A 13,013-nucleotide genomic window follows, 5' to 3' on the forward strand; every position below is an offset into this window, starting at 1 on the left:
AGATTTGCATTGTAGCCAAACTGCTAAGAACCTCTTCCCTAAAATATCAGTGTGCTTGAACTGCAATTTAGTGATTAAGCAAGGCTACTTCCTAAAGCCCGCTGGATTTTTACAGCCAACTGATCCAAGAGACAGGACGTTCTTGTCCAGCAGTCCATGTCTGGAAGGTCCAGTTGAATCAACTTTACATTAACATAAACACACCGTGAATGTGACGTGTCCCTTCAGGAAAGAGGGTTTTTTTTTCCTCTTCTCAGACTCAGAAAGCAGAACAATGACCTGGGAGGAATGGGCCCTCTCACATCCCAACAGTCCAGAAAAAAAGACCCACGTGGTCCATGAAGTTCAACCTTGAAAGTACCCCTGCGATATTTTTAGCTTCAGCCACAACCTTTCCATAGCTGCACCGAGAACCTGAACGGCAGAAATAGCCCTGGCACGGGGGGCATCAGCAGTAATAGCCCTGGCACGGGGGGCATCAGCAGTAATAGCCCTGGCAGGCAGGCGGCAGGGGAGCTGTAGCGTCAGCAGCCTCCCGCTGAACTGGGTCTGAACCCTGCACCGTGCTCCGTAAGTACCAGTGTACACGGACGAACGCTTCAGGGCCACGTGGCCCATAAACCCAGCGAAACCCATGGTGTCCGCACGCTGACCCGACCCTCGAGAATTCTACTGGGGTTTTTTACATTTCTTTTTGCTGATGAAAACACCCCCTGACAGCACAAAGCTGTCTGTGGGGTGAGACCAGGGGCAGTCTCTCAACGAGCTGCCCCACCAAAACGGACTGGGAAGCAAAATGTGATGGGCAGTGCCTCCCCGACAAAAATGATGCTCCAGTGAAACAGTTTTCTTTTGCAGCAGATGCAGGTATTCGGGCGGGGTTTGTGGGGGGGTGTATGTATACTTACCACAGCAGAATGTACAGCCCCTATTCTGGCACAGGCCAGCATGGTCACCACCAGCTCTGGGATCATAGGTAAGTATATGGCCACTCGGTCACCTTTCTTCACACCTGAACAGGAAACCAGTCACTATGTTCATTCAAGGTTCATTCAAGCCCATCTACTTCCAGTTAGTCATCTGTCTGGTCACTGACAGAGGCGAGCAGAAGCAGACAGGGACTTACCCGTCTGCTTCAGGGCGTTGGCACATCTGCACACCTGCTTCAGCAGCTGCCCGTAGGTGATGGTCTGATGATGGGCAGGCAAGTTCCCCTCCCTACAGAAGAGTTTCAGTACCCAGTCGTCAAGAAACGTTGGGTGTAAAAGTCAGGGCTGTGAAGTCACGCTGCATAATTCACAAGGGGGATTTCTACATTAGAAGAGGTAAGACAAACTAATTGCTCGTATACCTAATTATTAACCTAATTGTCATGCGCAGATCTGGCATGATGGCCACCTTGGCCTGCTCTTATACCAGCGGTGCACCCCATTTTCAGGAGAAGATAACATGTTCCCTGGCACCCAGGCCCGTATCGCATTTAGACGGTAGTACTTGTTCGTTGCAAAAGGTAAAAGAACAGCCAAATCACCAAACGACGATATGTCACACACTGTTCGAAGCTTCGCTGTTTGGTTTGGCTCCTGCCACGTGGTACAAGTGCCGTGTCATCCTGGAACACGCGTGCACGGAGTGACTGTGCAAGCGAATGCGTGCATACTGGGCTTCTGCAGCTGTTCGACGCGATCATAGAGGAGGGGTTGTTGACAGGCAGCCCAACCCAAAGTGACCTTGCAGCTGTGACAAAAAGCATTGCCTCACGATGCGCTGCAGCTAACGAACCCTTCCTGAACCTCATTTCCTGGAACTCCTCCGCGCGTCTGCAGTGGTCCATGCAGCCTTAAACAGGGACAGACACGATGAGACAGCCAGAGCCTAAACGCATGCAACGGCTCTGGGTTAATGTCTAACTGACCCCTGGCCCCCCAGGTATCCAGTCAGAGGAGAGGTTGAGCCAAGACCAGGGACAGTCTAGAAGAGGGACAGATTACTGTAGGGTCCAGTCTGATTGTGTCCCATCATAACATGTTTGGCTTGTAACTAAGTGAAATTTCTGTGTAAACACCTGAAACCCCTACGGTATTTGCTTAGAGATAATGCAAATAGATCCTTCATTCATCATCCCTTTGACTATGGCTTGACCGTTGTGGCACAATCTGTGGTTGATTATTGCCCATTGTTTAAGAACACTATAATTATGATAACACTTGCATTTTACATGGTGAAGAAGGGAGTTGGGAAACTTTAAGATGCTTTATAAAGGTGGAGCACTGTTCCCTGTAAAGGTTTCTGGAGGAACAACCAAATTATCAAAGCTTGCCATAAAGGATTATAATCATACATAATGTCGATCGGCTCCTACAGATTTAAATATACACATATGATGTCACATTAGATTCAGTTTAACTGTACTCGGGTTAATTCAACATGGTGGAAGAAAAACGCAAAAATATGGTGGGTGGACTTCAGGTTGTCTGAATTATTGTGACTGTCTAGAAGCCCTATTGTGTGTCTTCCCATCAATTTCATATATCATGTTAGTTTCTCCTAACTGAATGGACAACGTTTTGCTGAGTTACACTGTGGGTGCCCAGACTGTGTGAGGTGCAGTTCTCCTGCAGAGGCCTGAAAACATGATGTGACCTGTGCGCTCTCTCGTACGAGAACGGTCCAAAGCCGGTTCGCTCACCAGAGGTACGCGACTTTCTCGCCGAGGTTCCGGTCCAGCACGTTGCGATCCAGCACGTTGTAACACATGTTGGTCTTGGCTCCTGCCATGAACTTCATGCTTATGTTTCCCTTGGTGACATCAAAGTTGAACTGCAGTATCTGGCCTGATGGAGACTCCTTCCAGTAGAACTCCTGAGCCGCGTCCCTCCAGAACTCTGCGGGGGTCAACAGACGTGCACAAGCTTGGGATAACACTATAACATAGCCCCACAACCGATGTCTGTTTGTGTTGGCCTGTAGCGGGGAACTCGTTTCTAAGCTGTCTTACCTTCGGGTTCCTCGATGGACCTTTTGTATAAGGCAAGGTATGAGTTAAAATTTGGCACGTGAGCGTTCATTTGCAGATCCTCTGGGGGGTAGTATATCTTCTCCTCTTTGTCCTGACGACCTGGGACCACCATGACTGTCAGATGGCTGTAGGATGGAAAGAAGTTGACGATTCCACACTCCTTAGTGCTGTACCTCCCGAAGGCGTTAACGGCAGCGATCTGCCCCGTAATTCAGCTATGAAGCGCTTTATGGTGGCAGCCCGCCTCGGTTCATGAGCCAATCGCAGCGCTCCGTTTGGCACTCCTACTTTTTCACTGGCCTGACGAACTCTCTCCTGCTGGCCCCATTACGGAGGCGGACGCGCTTGAGACGCGCAAGGGACGCGCAGGGGACAGTGGTCGGCGGACCGACAGAAAAACTCGCCTCCTCACCGTCCAGTGTAACACATTTACAGAAAAGTTCATCTTTGTCATCTGTGGTACACATCTTCCTATTTGCTTTTTGTTGCTGATTTTTTTTTTCAAAAAAGAAGGCTTCAAAGAAAAAAAAAAACTTTACAGAATAGAACGTGTTGGCTGGCCATAACGTGCATGCCAAAGCCTTTAAATTAAATTCAACTAGAAAACAGTGGTTTTAGTCCCCATGCAGTTTGGTAGGCGCATAGAGTTGTGCGCTAATCATAATTTCTAAAGATCAACATAAAGAGCTAATGATTGCATAGCTGTTATTGCACAGTAATTATATGGAGCTGTGCCCGTTTCACTATAATAAGACACTGACGCGCATTTGCCTGTCAGGGTCGAGTTTGCATGCGCAGTACAACACGCTATCCGTTTTCGATTACACGGCCTGGAGAGCTCAAGCAGACCCGCTGAATCGATCTCACGTCGTTCTCGTGTTGATGTCCGCCATCGTAAATCCAAGAAGCGCCGACAAACATGTTATTATCCTCTGCGCTTCGGTCAGCGTTGTCGCATGCGGTAAGTCGTTTCAACGCGTTACATTTCAATGCATAATATTTCGCATACCTGTGGGAAACGGTGTTGTTTTGGTGTGAATCCGGAAAGCCAAGCTGTGACATCCTGCAAGGGCAAGCTAGCATAGCTGTGCTAGTTAATGGCAGTGGGTTACAGCTCGGTTCTTTTAACTAAATTCCTGTTCCTGTGACACGTTCAACGTTGTAAACACCTTGTAAACACGGCGACAAGGCTCAGCGCGCAACGTGAACGAACCACGACTAGAGGTGGAGTTTGGTTTTTGTCGTAGTTGCTTTTTAAAACAATAACCCCCGTCTCGCCTTTCGTGTTCGCAGGGCACGCACGTCCGCAGCCTACACCGGTCTGTCGCCCGCGCCGCAGCAGGAGGGATCTTTGTGGTACCAACTTTTGGCTCTTTTGTTTTGACATGTATTTTATAGCATTTAGATGACCTACAATTATGATTGAGTACAACTTGAATAATTGAGGGTTATGGGCCTTGCTCGGGGACTCAACAGTGGCAACCTAGCAGTGGGGGGACTTGAACCAGCAACCTTCCGATTACTAGTCAAGTAACATATTTTGACACATTAATGTCATTCAACAAAGGCTTTATTCTTAACCCTCTGTCAAGGTTCCACACTAACCAGGATTTGATTTAGAAGTAGGCGAGGAATTCAGTGGATCTTATTAGTAGCGAAGAGCTTTTTTTTGGGGGGGGGGGGGCAAAGGGTTGACTCTTACTGGTACACCTGCTGAGGGCAGAATTTTATCTTTAATCTTCTATGTTAATATGACGTGGATTTGAAAGGTGGAAAGGATGTCACCTGCTTTCTGGAGCAGCTTTTTTAGGTCACCTTAATATTGAGCCAGTCAAGAGGTCACAGCATCATCATGATATATATTGGGTATTTAGCGTTGTCCCCTAATATGACAACCATGTAAAAAAAAGTCAGCGTCAGAGCCGACCCACACGTGGGTCCGTTCCTCAACCCGGTGCTCGGGTTCCACCAACTAGACTGCTTCATCCAGCTACCAGCATCCCTAAAGCAGGAAATGAAAAACACCGAAGACCTGGGAGCTGGGTTAGAGCAAAAATATGGACTGTCTGGTGGGTCCTGAGGTCAAGGTTGAGAAACACTGCATAAGAGCTTGATAGGAGCTAGAAATGGAGCCTAGACATGTGGCTAATTGAAAGCTGTTAGTCAAAACTGGATTAAAGTGCTAGATTAAAAAAAAAAAAATCTGATATACATAAAACATTGAGAGCTAGACTAAATATAATCTGTCTGAGGTCCATCAAAAAATGGTGGCGCGCTAAGAAGCATTCTGTTCAAGGGGGAGGCATCTTGTAGCTTGATAGCTGAAACCCTGTTAGGTTTGAAAAGTAAAATAAAAAACAAAGAAGGTGGTTTGTGGGTGGCAATGTATGGAAGGAAAGAAAAGTGATTGGTTGTTAAGATTGGATGTTAAGATGGAGATGTGTAAATGTGGTCCTTTGTTCAAAATCATATTATACAATCCTGTATTCTAGTATATATCCTCATTAGGAGAAACACAGAAGTGATTTAAATGTGAGATGTGACAAACTGCAGCCCACATATAAGCAAAGCAGTTTTGCCACTTAGATGCACAATGTGCATTTGGGTTGGACATTGTGTCAAACACATTTTAATGCTTGCTGTTTTGGACAAGTTTTCATAACTTATTAATGGTAAAACCAATTCATTCTCACAGAAAGCAGCTTTAAACTAAGTTTATTCAGTAATTCAAAGACAGAATAATTGTCTTTAATTTTATTTCAGCATAAAGATACACCAGAAAATAATCCAGACACTCCATTCGAGTTCACCCCTGAGAACATGAAGGTGAGCCTGCATCTTACTCCCAAGTTATAAGGTGTTGGTGTTGTATAAGGTGTTGGTCTTATACTGTACCCGCATGTTCAAATATAAAGTGTTGGTCTTATACTGTACTCACATGTCCAGATACAGGGTGTTGGTCTTACACCGTACCTGCATGTCCAAATACAGGGTGTTGGTCTTACACCGTACCCGCATGTCCAAATACAGGATGTTGGTCTTACACCGTACCCGCATGTCCAAATACAGGGTGTTGGTCTTACACCGTACCCGCATGTCCAAATACAGGGTGTTGGTCTTACACCGTACCCGCATGTCCAAATACAGGGTGTTGGTCTTACACCGTACCCGCATGTCCAAATACAGGGTGTTGGTCTTACACCGTACCCGCATGTCCAAATACAGGGTGTTGGTCTTACACCGTACCCGCATGTCCAAATACAGGGTGTTGGTCTTACACCGTACCCGCATGTCCAAATACAGGGTGTTGGTCTTACACCGTACCCGCATGTCCAAATACAGGGTGTTGGTCTTACACCGTACCCGCATGTCCAAATACAGGGTGTTGGTCTTACACCGTACCCGCATGTCCAAATACAGGGTGTTGGTCTTACACCGTACCCGCATGTCCAAATACAGGGTGTTGGTCTTACACCGTACCCGCATGTCCAAATACAGGGTGTTGGTCTTACACCGTACCCGCATGTCCAAATACAGGGTGTTGGTCTTACACCATGCTCTTGTGCTCTACCCACATCCGATGCGATGCCCTTTGTGATGCAAGTGTAGTGAAAGCTGTCCCAGTAAAGAACAGACTGCAAGGAATGTCAAGATCTAGACATAATTGACAATTGTGGATTTTTGTATTTCACTGCCACAGCAACCATTATCTAGGTGAGAGAAAATATCCACAGATAACTTGGATATAAGTACCAAAAAGCACGTATTATTGAACATACAAAAATGGCATTCATGTATCTCTAGTTTTTCCATAATAACCGAGGGCAAATAGAACTTAGGTTTCCTGGGCAACCAAAGCTTGGCATCGGAAGGTATGTCGTCCCACCAGAGTCCGTTTCCTGGGCAGGTCAGCGGGTCACACTGGAGCCCTTTGTCAGACAGGCAGCAGTAAAATCCCCGGTGCCCGATTGGTGGTGAACTGAGCGACTTACTGTTTACAGTTTGTGTGCTAACGTATACGTTTTGTTTGGTGGTAGAGAGTTGAAGCCATAATCAACAACTATCCCAAAGGCCACAAGCAGGCTGCCACCCTGCCTGTCCTGGACTTGGCCCAGAGACAGCACGGCTGGCTCCCCGTCTCGGCAATGAACAAGGTAAAAACCGCCGCACTGTGGCAACCGCGGCTGGATGTTAGAATAACAGAACGTCTTAGGAGTATATTGCGTGTGCTGTTGCATTTAGATGATTGGCTGCATGGCTTGGTCAGTTTTTAGGAAGGGCTGAGGAAATTAAAAGGTTGGAGTTGTTTACAGGCTGGGGTGAACTCTGCTCTCTTAGATCATGAGTTATGCTGTCAGCTCATGAAGTTTGATGCTGTGAATATACAATCTACATAGTAAAAGAGCCTGATAGTCATTCGCCTTTGTCATTATTTTGAATAATGGATTATAATTAATTAATAAATAATTATTCATTATTGAATAATGGATGAAAAAAAGGATTTATACAGTTTTGTCATTAGGCAGTTACCATGTGGTTTGCTTTTTTTGTTAGCTTTTTTTTTTTGGTCATTGTAACCAAAACCAAATTCGACAAAATAATCTTTATAAAGCTACATATCAGAAATTATTTTCATGCTCTGTGACACAGTAACTCATCTGAAGGTCGTCTTGTTTTCCAGGTGGCCGAGGTCCTGGAGATCCCACCGATGAGGGTGTACGAGGTGGCTACATTCTACACCATGTTCCTCCGCCAGCCGGTGGGGAAATACCACATCCAGGTGTGCACCACCACGCCGTGCATGCTGTGCGCCTCGGACAGCATCCTGCAGACCATCCAGAACAAGCTGGGTAAGCGTGCAGTGTCCCCACCCTCCACCAGGGGGCCATGTTAAGCGTGTGAGGAGTCTCTGAAGGGTGGCTGACTTTACTGAGCTGCTCCTTCCTGATCAGAACAAACTGGAGTCACAAGGTCCACCTAGTCTGTAGCCTCATGTATAGTATCTCAGTGGCTGTGTGTGTATAATATATACGAATACACACACACACACACACTTAAAACCACCACCTGCAAGAACCTTTAAACATCTGTCTCCGTGCACAGTGTTGACTGTCCATCAGTTCTTCAGTGGTCAGTTTCTGACTACAGGGCTGGTTGGTGGGATATGTTTAGCTGGCAGACTACTGTCAAGTCCACAGTTTCAATGACCTTCACCGTGCCTGATGCTAACATATCAGCATTACCGTCATTACCCTTATGTCCTTTGGTAAGGCACTGAAATGCAAATCAACAGATCTGCAGCCACCTGTAACTAGGCATGCATAAAACACATCTACAGAGCACTAGTGAATGTAGGTACAAGTACAGATTTCCAATTAAGTGGTGTGTTTGTGTATGTACATCATCCAGGCAATTAGTGATACATTATCATCATGACACATGGATCATGATTCAGGAAACGGTGGTTTTTGTTTTTTCTATTTTGGGCTACATGTGTTCTTAATTATGAGTAGTGAAAAGACACCATGACAAGTTATTACACCTAGTATCAAAAGACTTTGGTCAGTTAATCCCACTTAAATATTTTTATGCATCTTAATGTAATAGTAATAATAAAAAAAAATACAGATGTACAAATTTAATTTCTCCACCAAACATGGACACACACAAATTAAATTTAATACAGCCGCACACAGGAGATTAGAATTAACTGACACTAAACAAATACCAAGCTTTCCTTTGCATAACCTGTGACATAATAAATGCATTACTTTACATTGTTAATTAGAATGACACTGTGAATAAATGCATATACAAATGCAGTAATTAACACTTGGTAAAACGCAGGGTTAGTTTAATTGCTGCATTTGTGATTTTTTTAATCGGAAACATCCTTACATCTCTAAGATTTATTAGTTATATTTGATTCTTCAAATGCCTAAAACCACCCCTTTCCCGTCCTTAGGTATCAAAGTTGGAGAGACCACACCAGACAAGCTGTTCACACTTATAGAAGTCGAATGTCTTGGTGCGTGTGTGAACGCCCCGATGGTTCAAATCAACGACCTCTATTATGTAAGTACGGTTATTCAGGTTTCCAAGCACATTACAGATGAGAGCACTCGTACACAGCCCTCCAAACGGCTTCGTTTCAACATCAGCTCTAAGGGAGGTTCTGCCCTGGCTGGCCTTTCTAAGATGCAGATGGAGATGATGTGTGCATTTCCTGCTTGTAGTGCAGAGTCCCGTCTCGTTGTTGTTTTTAATACGGGAGTCCCGTCTCGTTGCTTTTAATGCGCGAGTCCTGTCTCGTTGTTTTTAATGCGCGAGTCCTGTCTCGTTGTTTTAAATACGGGAGTCCTGTCTCGTTGTTTTAAATACGGGAGTCCTGTCTCGTTGTTTTTAATGCGCGAGTCCTGTCTCGTTGTTGTTTTTAATACGGGAGTCCCGTCTCGTTGTTTTTATTGCGCGAGTCCTGTCTCGTTGTTGTTTTTAATACGGGAGTCCCGTCTCGTTGTTTTTATTGCGCGAGTCCTGTCTCGTTGCTGTTTTTGGACATGCACGCACCCACTATGTCATGCTAGTGGTCACATGCAGAACACAAGCAAGTTACAAGTGCTAAGTGCTAAGCCGACGACATACAGCAAAATGTATTGTTGAATTTGTTAAAGATTGTGATTGATGATCGTACTTAGTACTTCCCTTGGAAGTAAAGCCTAACAGACATGTTTCTCCTGACTGACTCATTCTGACTGCAAAAGTAGTTTTTCACCCTGCTGAATAACTGTTGTGCTGGTATCATAAATGGAATATGAGTTATTCATACAGCAACCTCAAACCATGAACAAATGCCACTGAAGCATTAATACTCTATTATATACTATAATATTCTATATAATATGCCTTTATGGATGTCTTATGGATTGCCCTACACGTTTCTACTGATAGTTCAAAATGCCGTAGTCCTATAATACTGTCCTCTTGAATGGCAGTCTAGTTAAAAGGACCTCTTCCTTTGTGCAGATTTTGAAAATTAGATACCAGCAAAAAAAAAAAAGTTATATTCATTTTTACAGCTACAATAATACACAAGAGCCTCCTGTACTGGAAAAAAAAAGAAAGACATGTTAATCTTCCACGATCACATCTGAAGACAAGAGGTGTTCTTTTATGTGTGTGTGTGTGTGAGTGTGAGTGTGTGTGTGTGTGTATATATATGTGTGTGTATATGTGTGTGTGTGTGTGTGTGTGTGTATATATGTGTTTGTGTGTGTGTGTGTGTATATATATATATGTGTGTGTGTGTGTGTGTAGTAATGCAAATGCAAAGTCATTTTATGAAATATGAACTAGTGACTCAAAGAGCTGTTGGACTGATAGGTAAATTCCGTTCAGGGTCTGCTTACGTGAACCAGAACTGCCTTCGAGCTGCTGGGGAGAGCAGTGGCATTCATGGTGACCTCACAGTTAAATGGAAAGTCAGTCGCTTGTTGGGACTCGGCAGCTAAGAATGGGCTGGCTGGTTCCACTCATAGGGTTAATAATCAACACCGTTTTGAGCTGCTGGCACAACTTGATTTTTGCTTCCTATCTGTGATGTAGCTTCTTCTATTAATGCTCCTGAAACTAGTGTGGGTGGGGGGTTATGGAGATTTTGAGTTGAGTTTAAATAACTGAAGTGCTAACCGACTTACTGCTGGTATAATAGATGTAAGAACGTGTGTGTGTTTCCTCGTCCCCTACTACCCTTGGCCAGTTCCCACCTATGCTTTAAACCTCACCCTCGCTGCATGAGGAATGTGACAGCTCATGTGTTTCCTCCGCAACAAACCTCACCTCTCGCCGCCACCTTTCAAGGACGCTGTGCGTCAGCCACGTGCATGCTGTCAAATAGGTGGCCTCCGTAGGTTAGCGCTTACATCCACAACGACGGAGTATTGAGGACTTCCGGCATGTGCAGTGAGTGTGCACTCCTGGGCCCCATGCCACAGATGCCTGTATCTCCATAAAGGGAGCAGCTCAATGCTGCAGCTGGTTCTAGACTTGTGCCTGCAGGCTAAATGGGCCAGTGAACCACATCTCCTGTGGACTCGCACTCAGGAGTCACACTTTCACAACCAGCGTCCAGTGGGAATTGACTTGCCAAGCTGCCGTTTGTGGACAAGGGAGTGGCTGGGTTTCAGAACGTTCAGCGAGTAATCAAAGCACTGGGGGGGGGAACACCCGCGTGATTCACGAGGCTGATCCCCTGCGCCGGCGGCACACGGCAAAGGGGGAGCATGTAACCCGTTTACGAGTGTGTTCTTCCCCTATTGTTTCCCAGGAGGACCTGAAGCCTTCAGACATTGAGCACATCATCGATGAACTAAAAGCAGGCAGAGTGCCTCCACCAGGGCCCAGGTACGGCGGGCCTGCCCGCTTTAGGGGAGAAATGACTAGAAAGGTCATCACTTTTGTTCTGTGTAATGCTTTCCAGTGCAGTAAGAGAGAAAGGCAGTCGCCAGCGTAGGTTTCTGTTCCTGATGATGAAACGTGTTGTGATGACACATGAGCATGTACTTGTCTTTTCACTAGGACCAGTTCTGTTGTGGAGTTTTAAGTCTGCCTCAGATTTGGCCAGATCTAAATGTCCTTTTAATTCTTCCACCAAGCACATTTTTGCCCAGACTGACAGTGTCATTTGAAAATGTCTCTAATGCATTTAAACATAATCTCTAAACAGCTTTCTTGACCAGTCAACAACCCTATTTTTATTTACACAATGTATGCATTTACCAGTCACTGATATCAGGTTTCCTCATGCAATTACATATCTTTACTTGCAATTTTAATTAGTTAACTCCACAAACGCACACGATTACAATTGGGAAGCTTTAAATACATTTTGTTTGGAGAACAACTCGGCACTGGCTATACTGACTAATCACAATCTTTTTGTGCACAGGAGTGGCCGTTTCTCCTGTGAACCCGCTGGAGGACTGACCTCACTAACTGGCCCACCCCCTGGCCCTGGTTTCGGGGTCCGGTCCGACTTATAAACACCTGAGGGACCATCTGCACAACGGGCTCCTGCCTGGCTTGACCTGAGTTCTTATAAACGTCAATGACATTTATAAATGTAAATAAAATGTTAGTAACTGTAGTGTGGTCCAATTTGTTTTGCACCCACACCAGCTAGGAAAAGAATTTTTTTCCCCTCATAAAATATTAATGGATAAAACCTCCACTTCACACAGTCAACATCCCATTTATGTGGTATAACTTGTGTAAGTGCATAGATATTTGGAACCGGGTGTCAATGTGGTCTGAACTGTAAAATGTAAAGGCCGCTGTCTTAACTAAAGCATTAGTTAATGTTAACAACAGCCGATATGCTAATGTAGTATTAATCTAGGATATAGCAATGTGGACATTCAACCAGAACTGGGTAGCTACCTATTCAAAACCAATGTGCGGTGTAGCCACATGAAAAGATGACAGCCGAAAAGCGTTCCGACACGAATCTTGTCTTTATTACAAATGCTGCATTCATACTGCCAGTGTGGATTACAAATTATGCCTCATTTCGACTATAACGCAGCCCCTTAAATCAGTCAGCCACCCGTGATAAGATGCGCTAGATGCTACGTACTGGTGCGCTCGCCGCAAAGCACCGGAGGAAGGCACGGCGTGCGCTAAAGCCGCTGTAGCGTGTTGCAGTGTGCGAGCGCAGCTCCAGCCGTCAGCCTCCTCGCTCGTCTAGCCCGTTCCCATCCCCCAGACCGCACTTCTCCCCTGCGATTTGAGCTCGTTCTGCAACATAACGGCGGCCAACTGCGCACGCGCGACTGGTTCTACATCATGCAAATACCACTGCGCCACAAACGAGCCGGCGCGAGATACTGAACTCCGAGCTAAAAAAAACCAAAACAAACCCAAAAAACCGCACGCGCGCATCGGCAGACTGCGATCTGAAAATGTGTGAATTAAAAAGAGGAAATAATATTTACTCCAC

At 45.4% G+C, this 13,013-nt stretch overlaps 2 protein-coding genes across 2 annotated transcripts in view; one reads left to right on the forward strand and one right to left on the reverse strand.

The window, feature by feature from the left end:
* acss2l (acyl-CoA synthetase short chain family member 2 like) overlaps positions 1-4,292 on the reverse strand; it is an 11,514-nt gene extending 7,222 nt beyond the window's left edge. The window contains exons 1-5 of the mRNA XM_027017436.2: positions 4,029-4,292; positions 2,999-3,144; positions 2,690-2,885; positions 1,127-1,218; positions 909-1,012 (exon numbers count right to left, since the gene is read on the reverse strand). Coding sequence (XP_026873237.2) covers positions 909-1,012; positions 1,127-1,218; positions 2,690-2,885; positions 2,999-3,144; positions 4,029-4,102 — 612 coding nt within the window. The 5' untranslated portion in view covers positions 4,103-4,292. The remainder of the gene's footprint in view (positions 1-908; positions 1,013-1,126; positions 1,219-2,689; positions 2,886-2,998; positions 3,145-4,028) is intronic.
* On the forward strand, positions 3,824-12,161 carry ndufv2 (NADH:ubiquinone oxidoreductase core subunit V2). Its single transcript, XM_027017437.2, has 8 exons — positions 3,824-3,980; positions 4,313-4,375; positions 5,783-5,845; positions 7,057-7,173; positions 7,701-7,869; positions 8,985-9,094; positions 11,343-11,419; positions 11,964-12,161. The coding sequence occupies exons 1-8, from the start codon at positions 3,939-3,941 to the stop codon at positions 12,055-12,057; spliced, it is 735 nt and encodes a 244-aa protein (XP_026873238.2). The 5' UTR covers positions 3,824-3,938; the 3' UTR covers positions 12,058-12,161.
* Positions 12,162-13,013: the final 852 nt, after the last annotated feature.

The sequence above is a fragment of the Electrophorus electricus genome, chromosome 7 (genome assembly GCF_013358815.1).
Source record: "Electrophorus electricus isolate fEleEle1 chromosome 7, fEleEle1.pri, whole genome shotgun sequence".
In the NCBI taxonomy this organism is placed as follows: domain Eukaryota; kingdom Metazoa; phylum Chordata; class Actinopteri; order Gymnotiformes; family Gymnotidae; genus Electrophorus; species Electrophorus electricus.

Excerpts from the sequence above, each read along its gene's own strand:
- ndufv2 (XM_027017437.2), top strand. The coding sequence starts at position 3,939 with ATGTTATTATCCTCTGCGCTTCGGTCAGCGTTGTCGCATGCG. Across the intron at positions 4,376-5,782 it reads CAGCAGGAGGGATCTTTGTG|CATAAAGATACACCAGAAAA; the intron begins GTACCAACTTTT and ends ATTTTATTTCAG. Across the intron at positions 7,870-8,984 it reads GACCATCCAGAACAAGCTGG|GTATCAAAGTTGGAGAGACC; the intron begins GTAAGCGTGCAG and ends TCCCGTCCTTAG.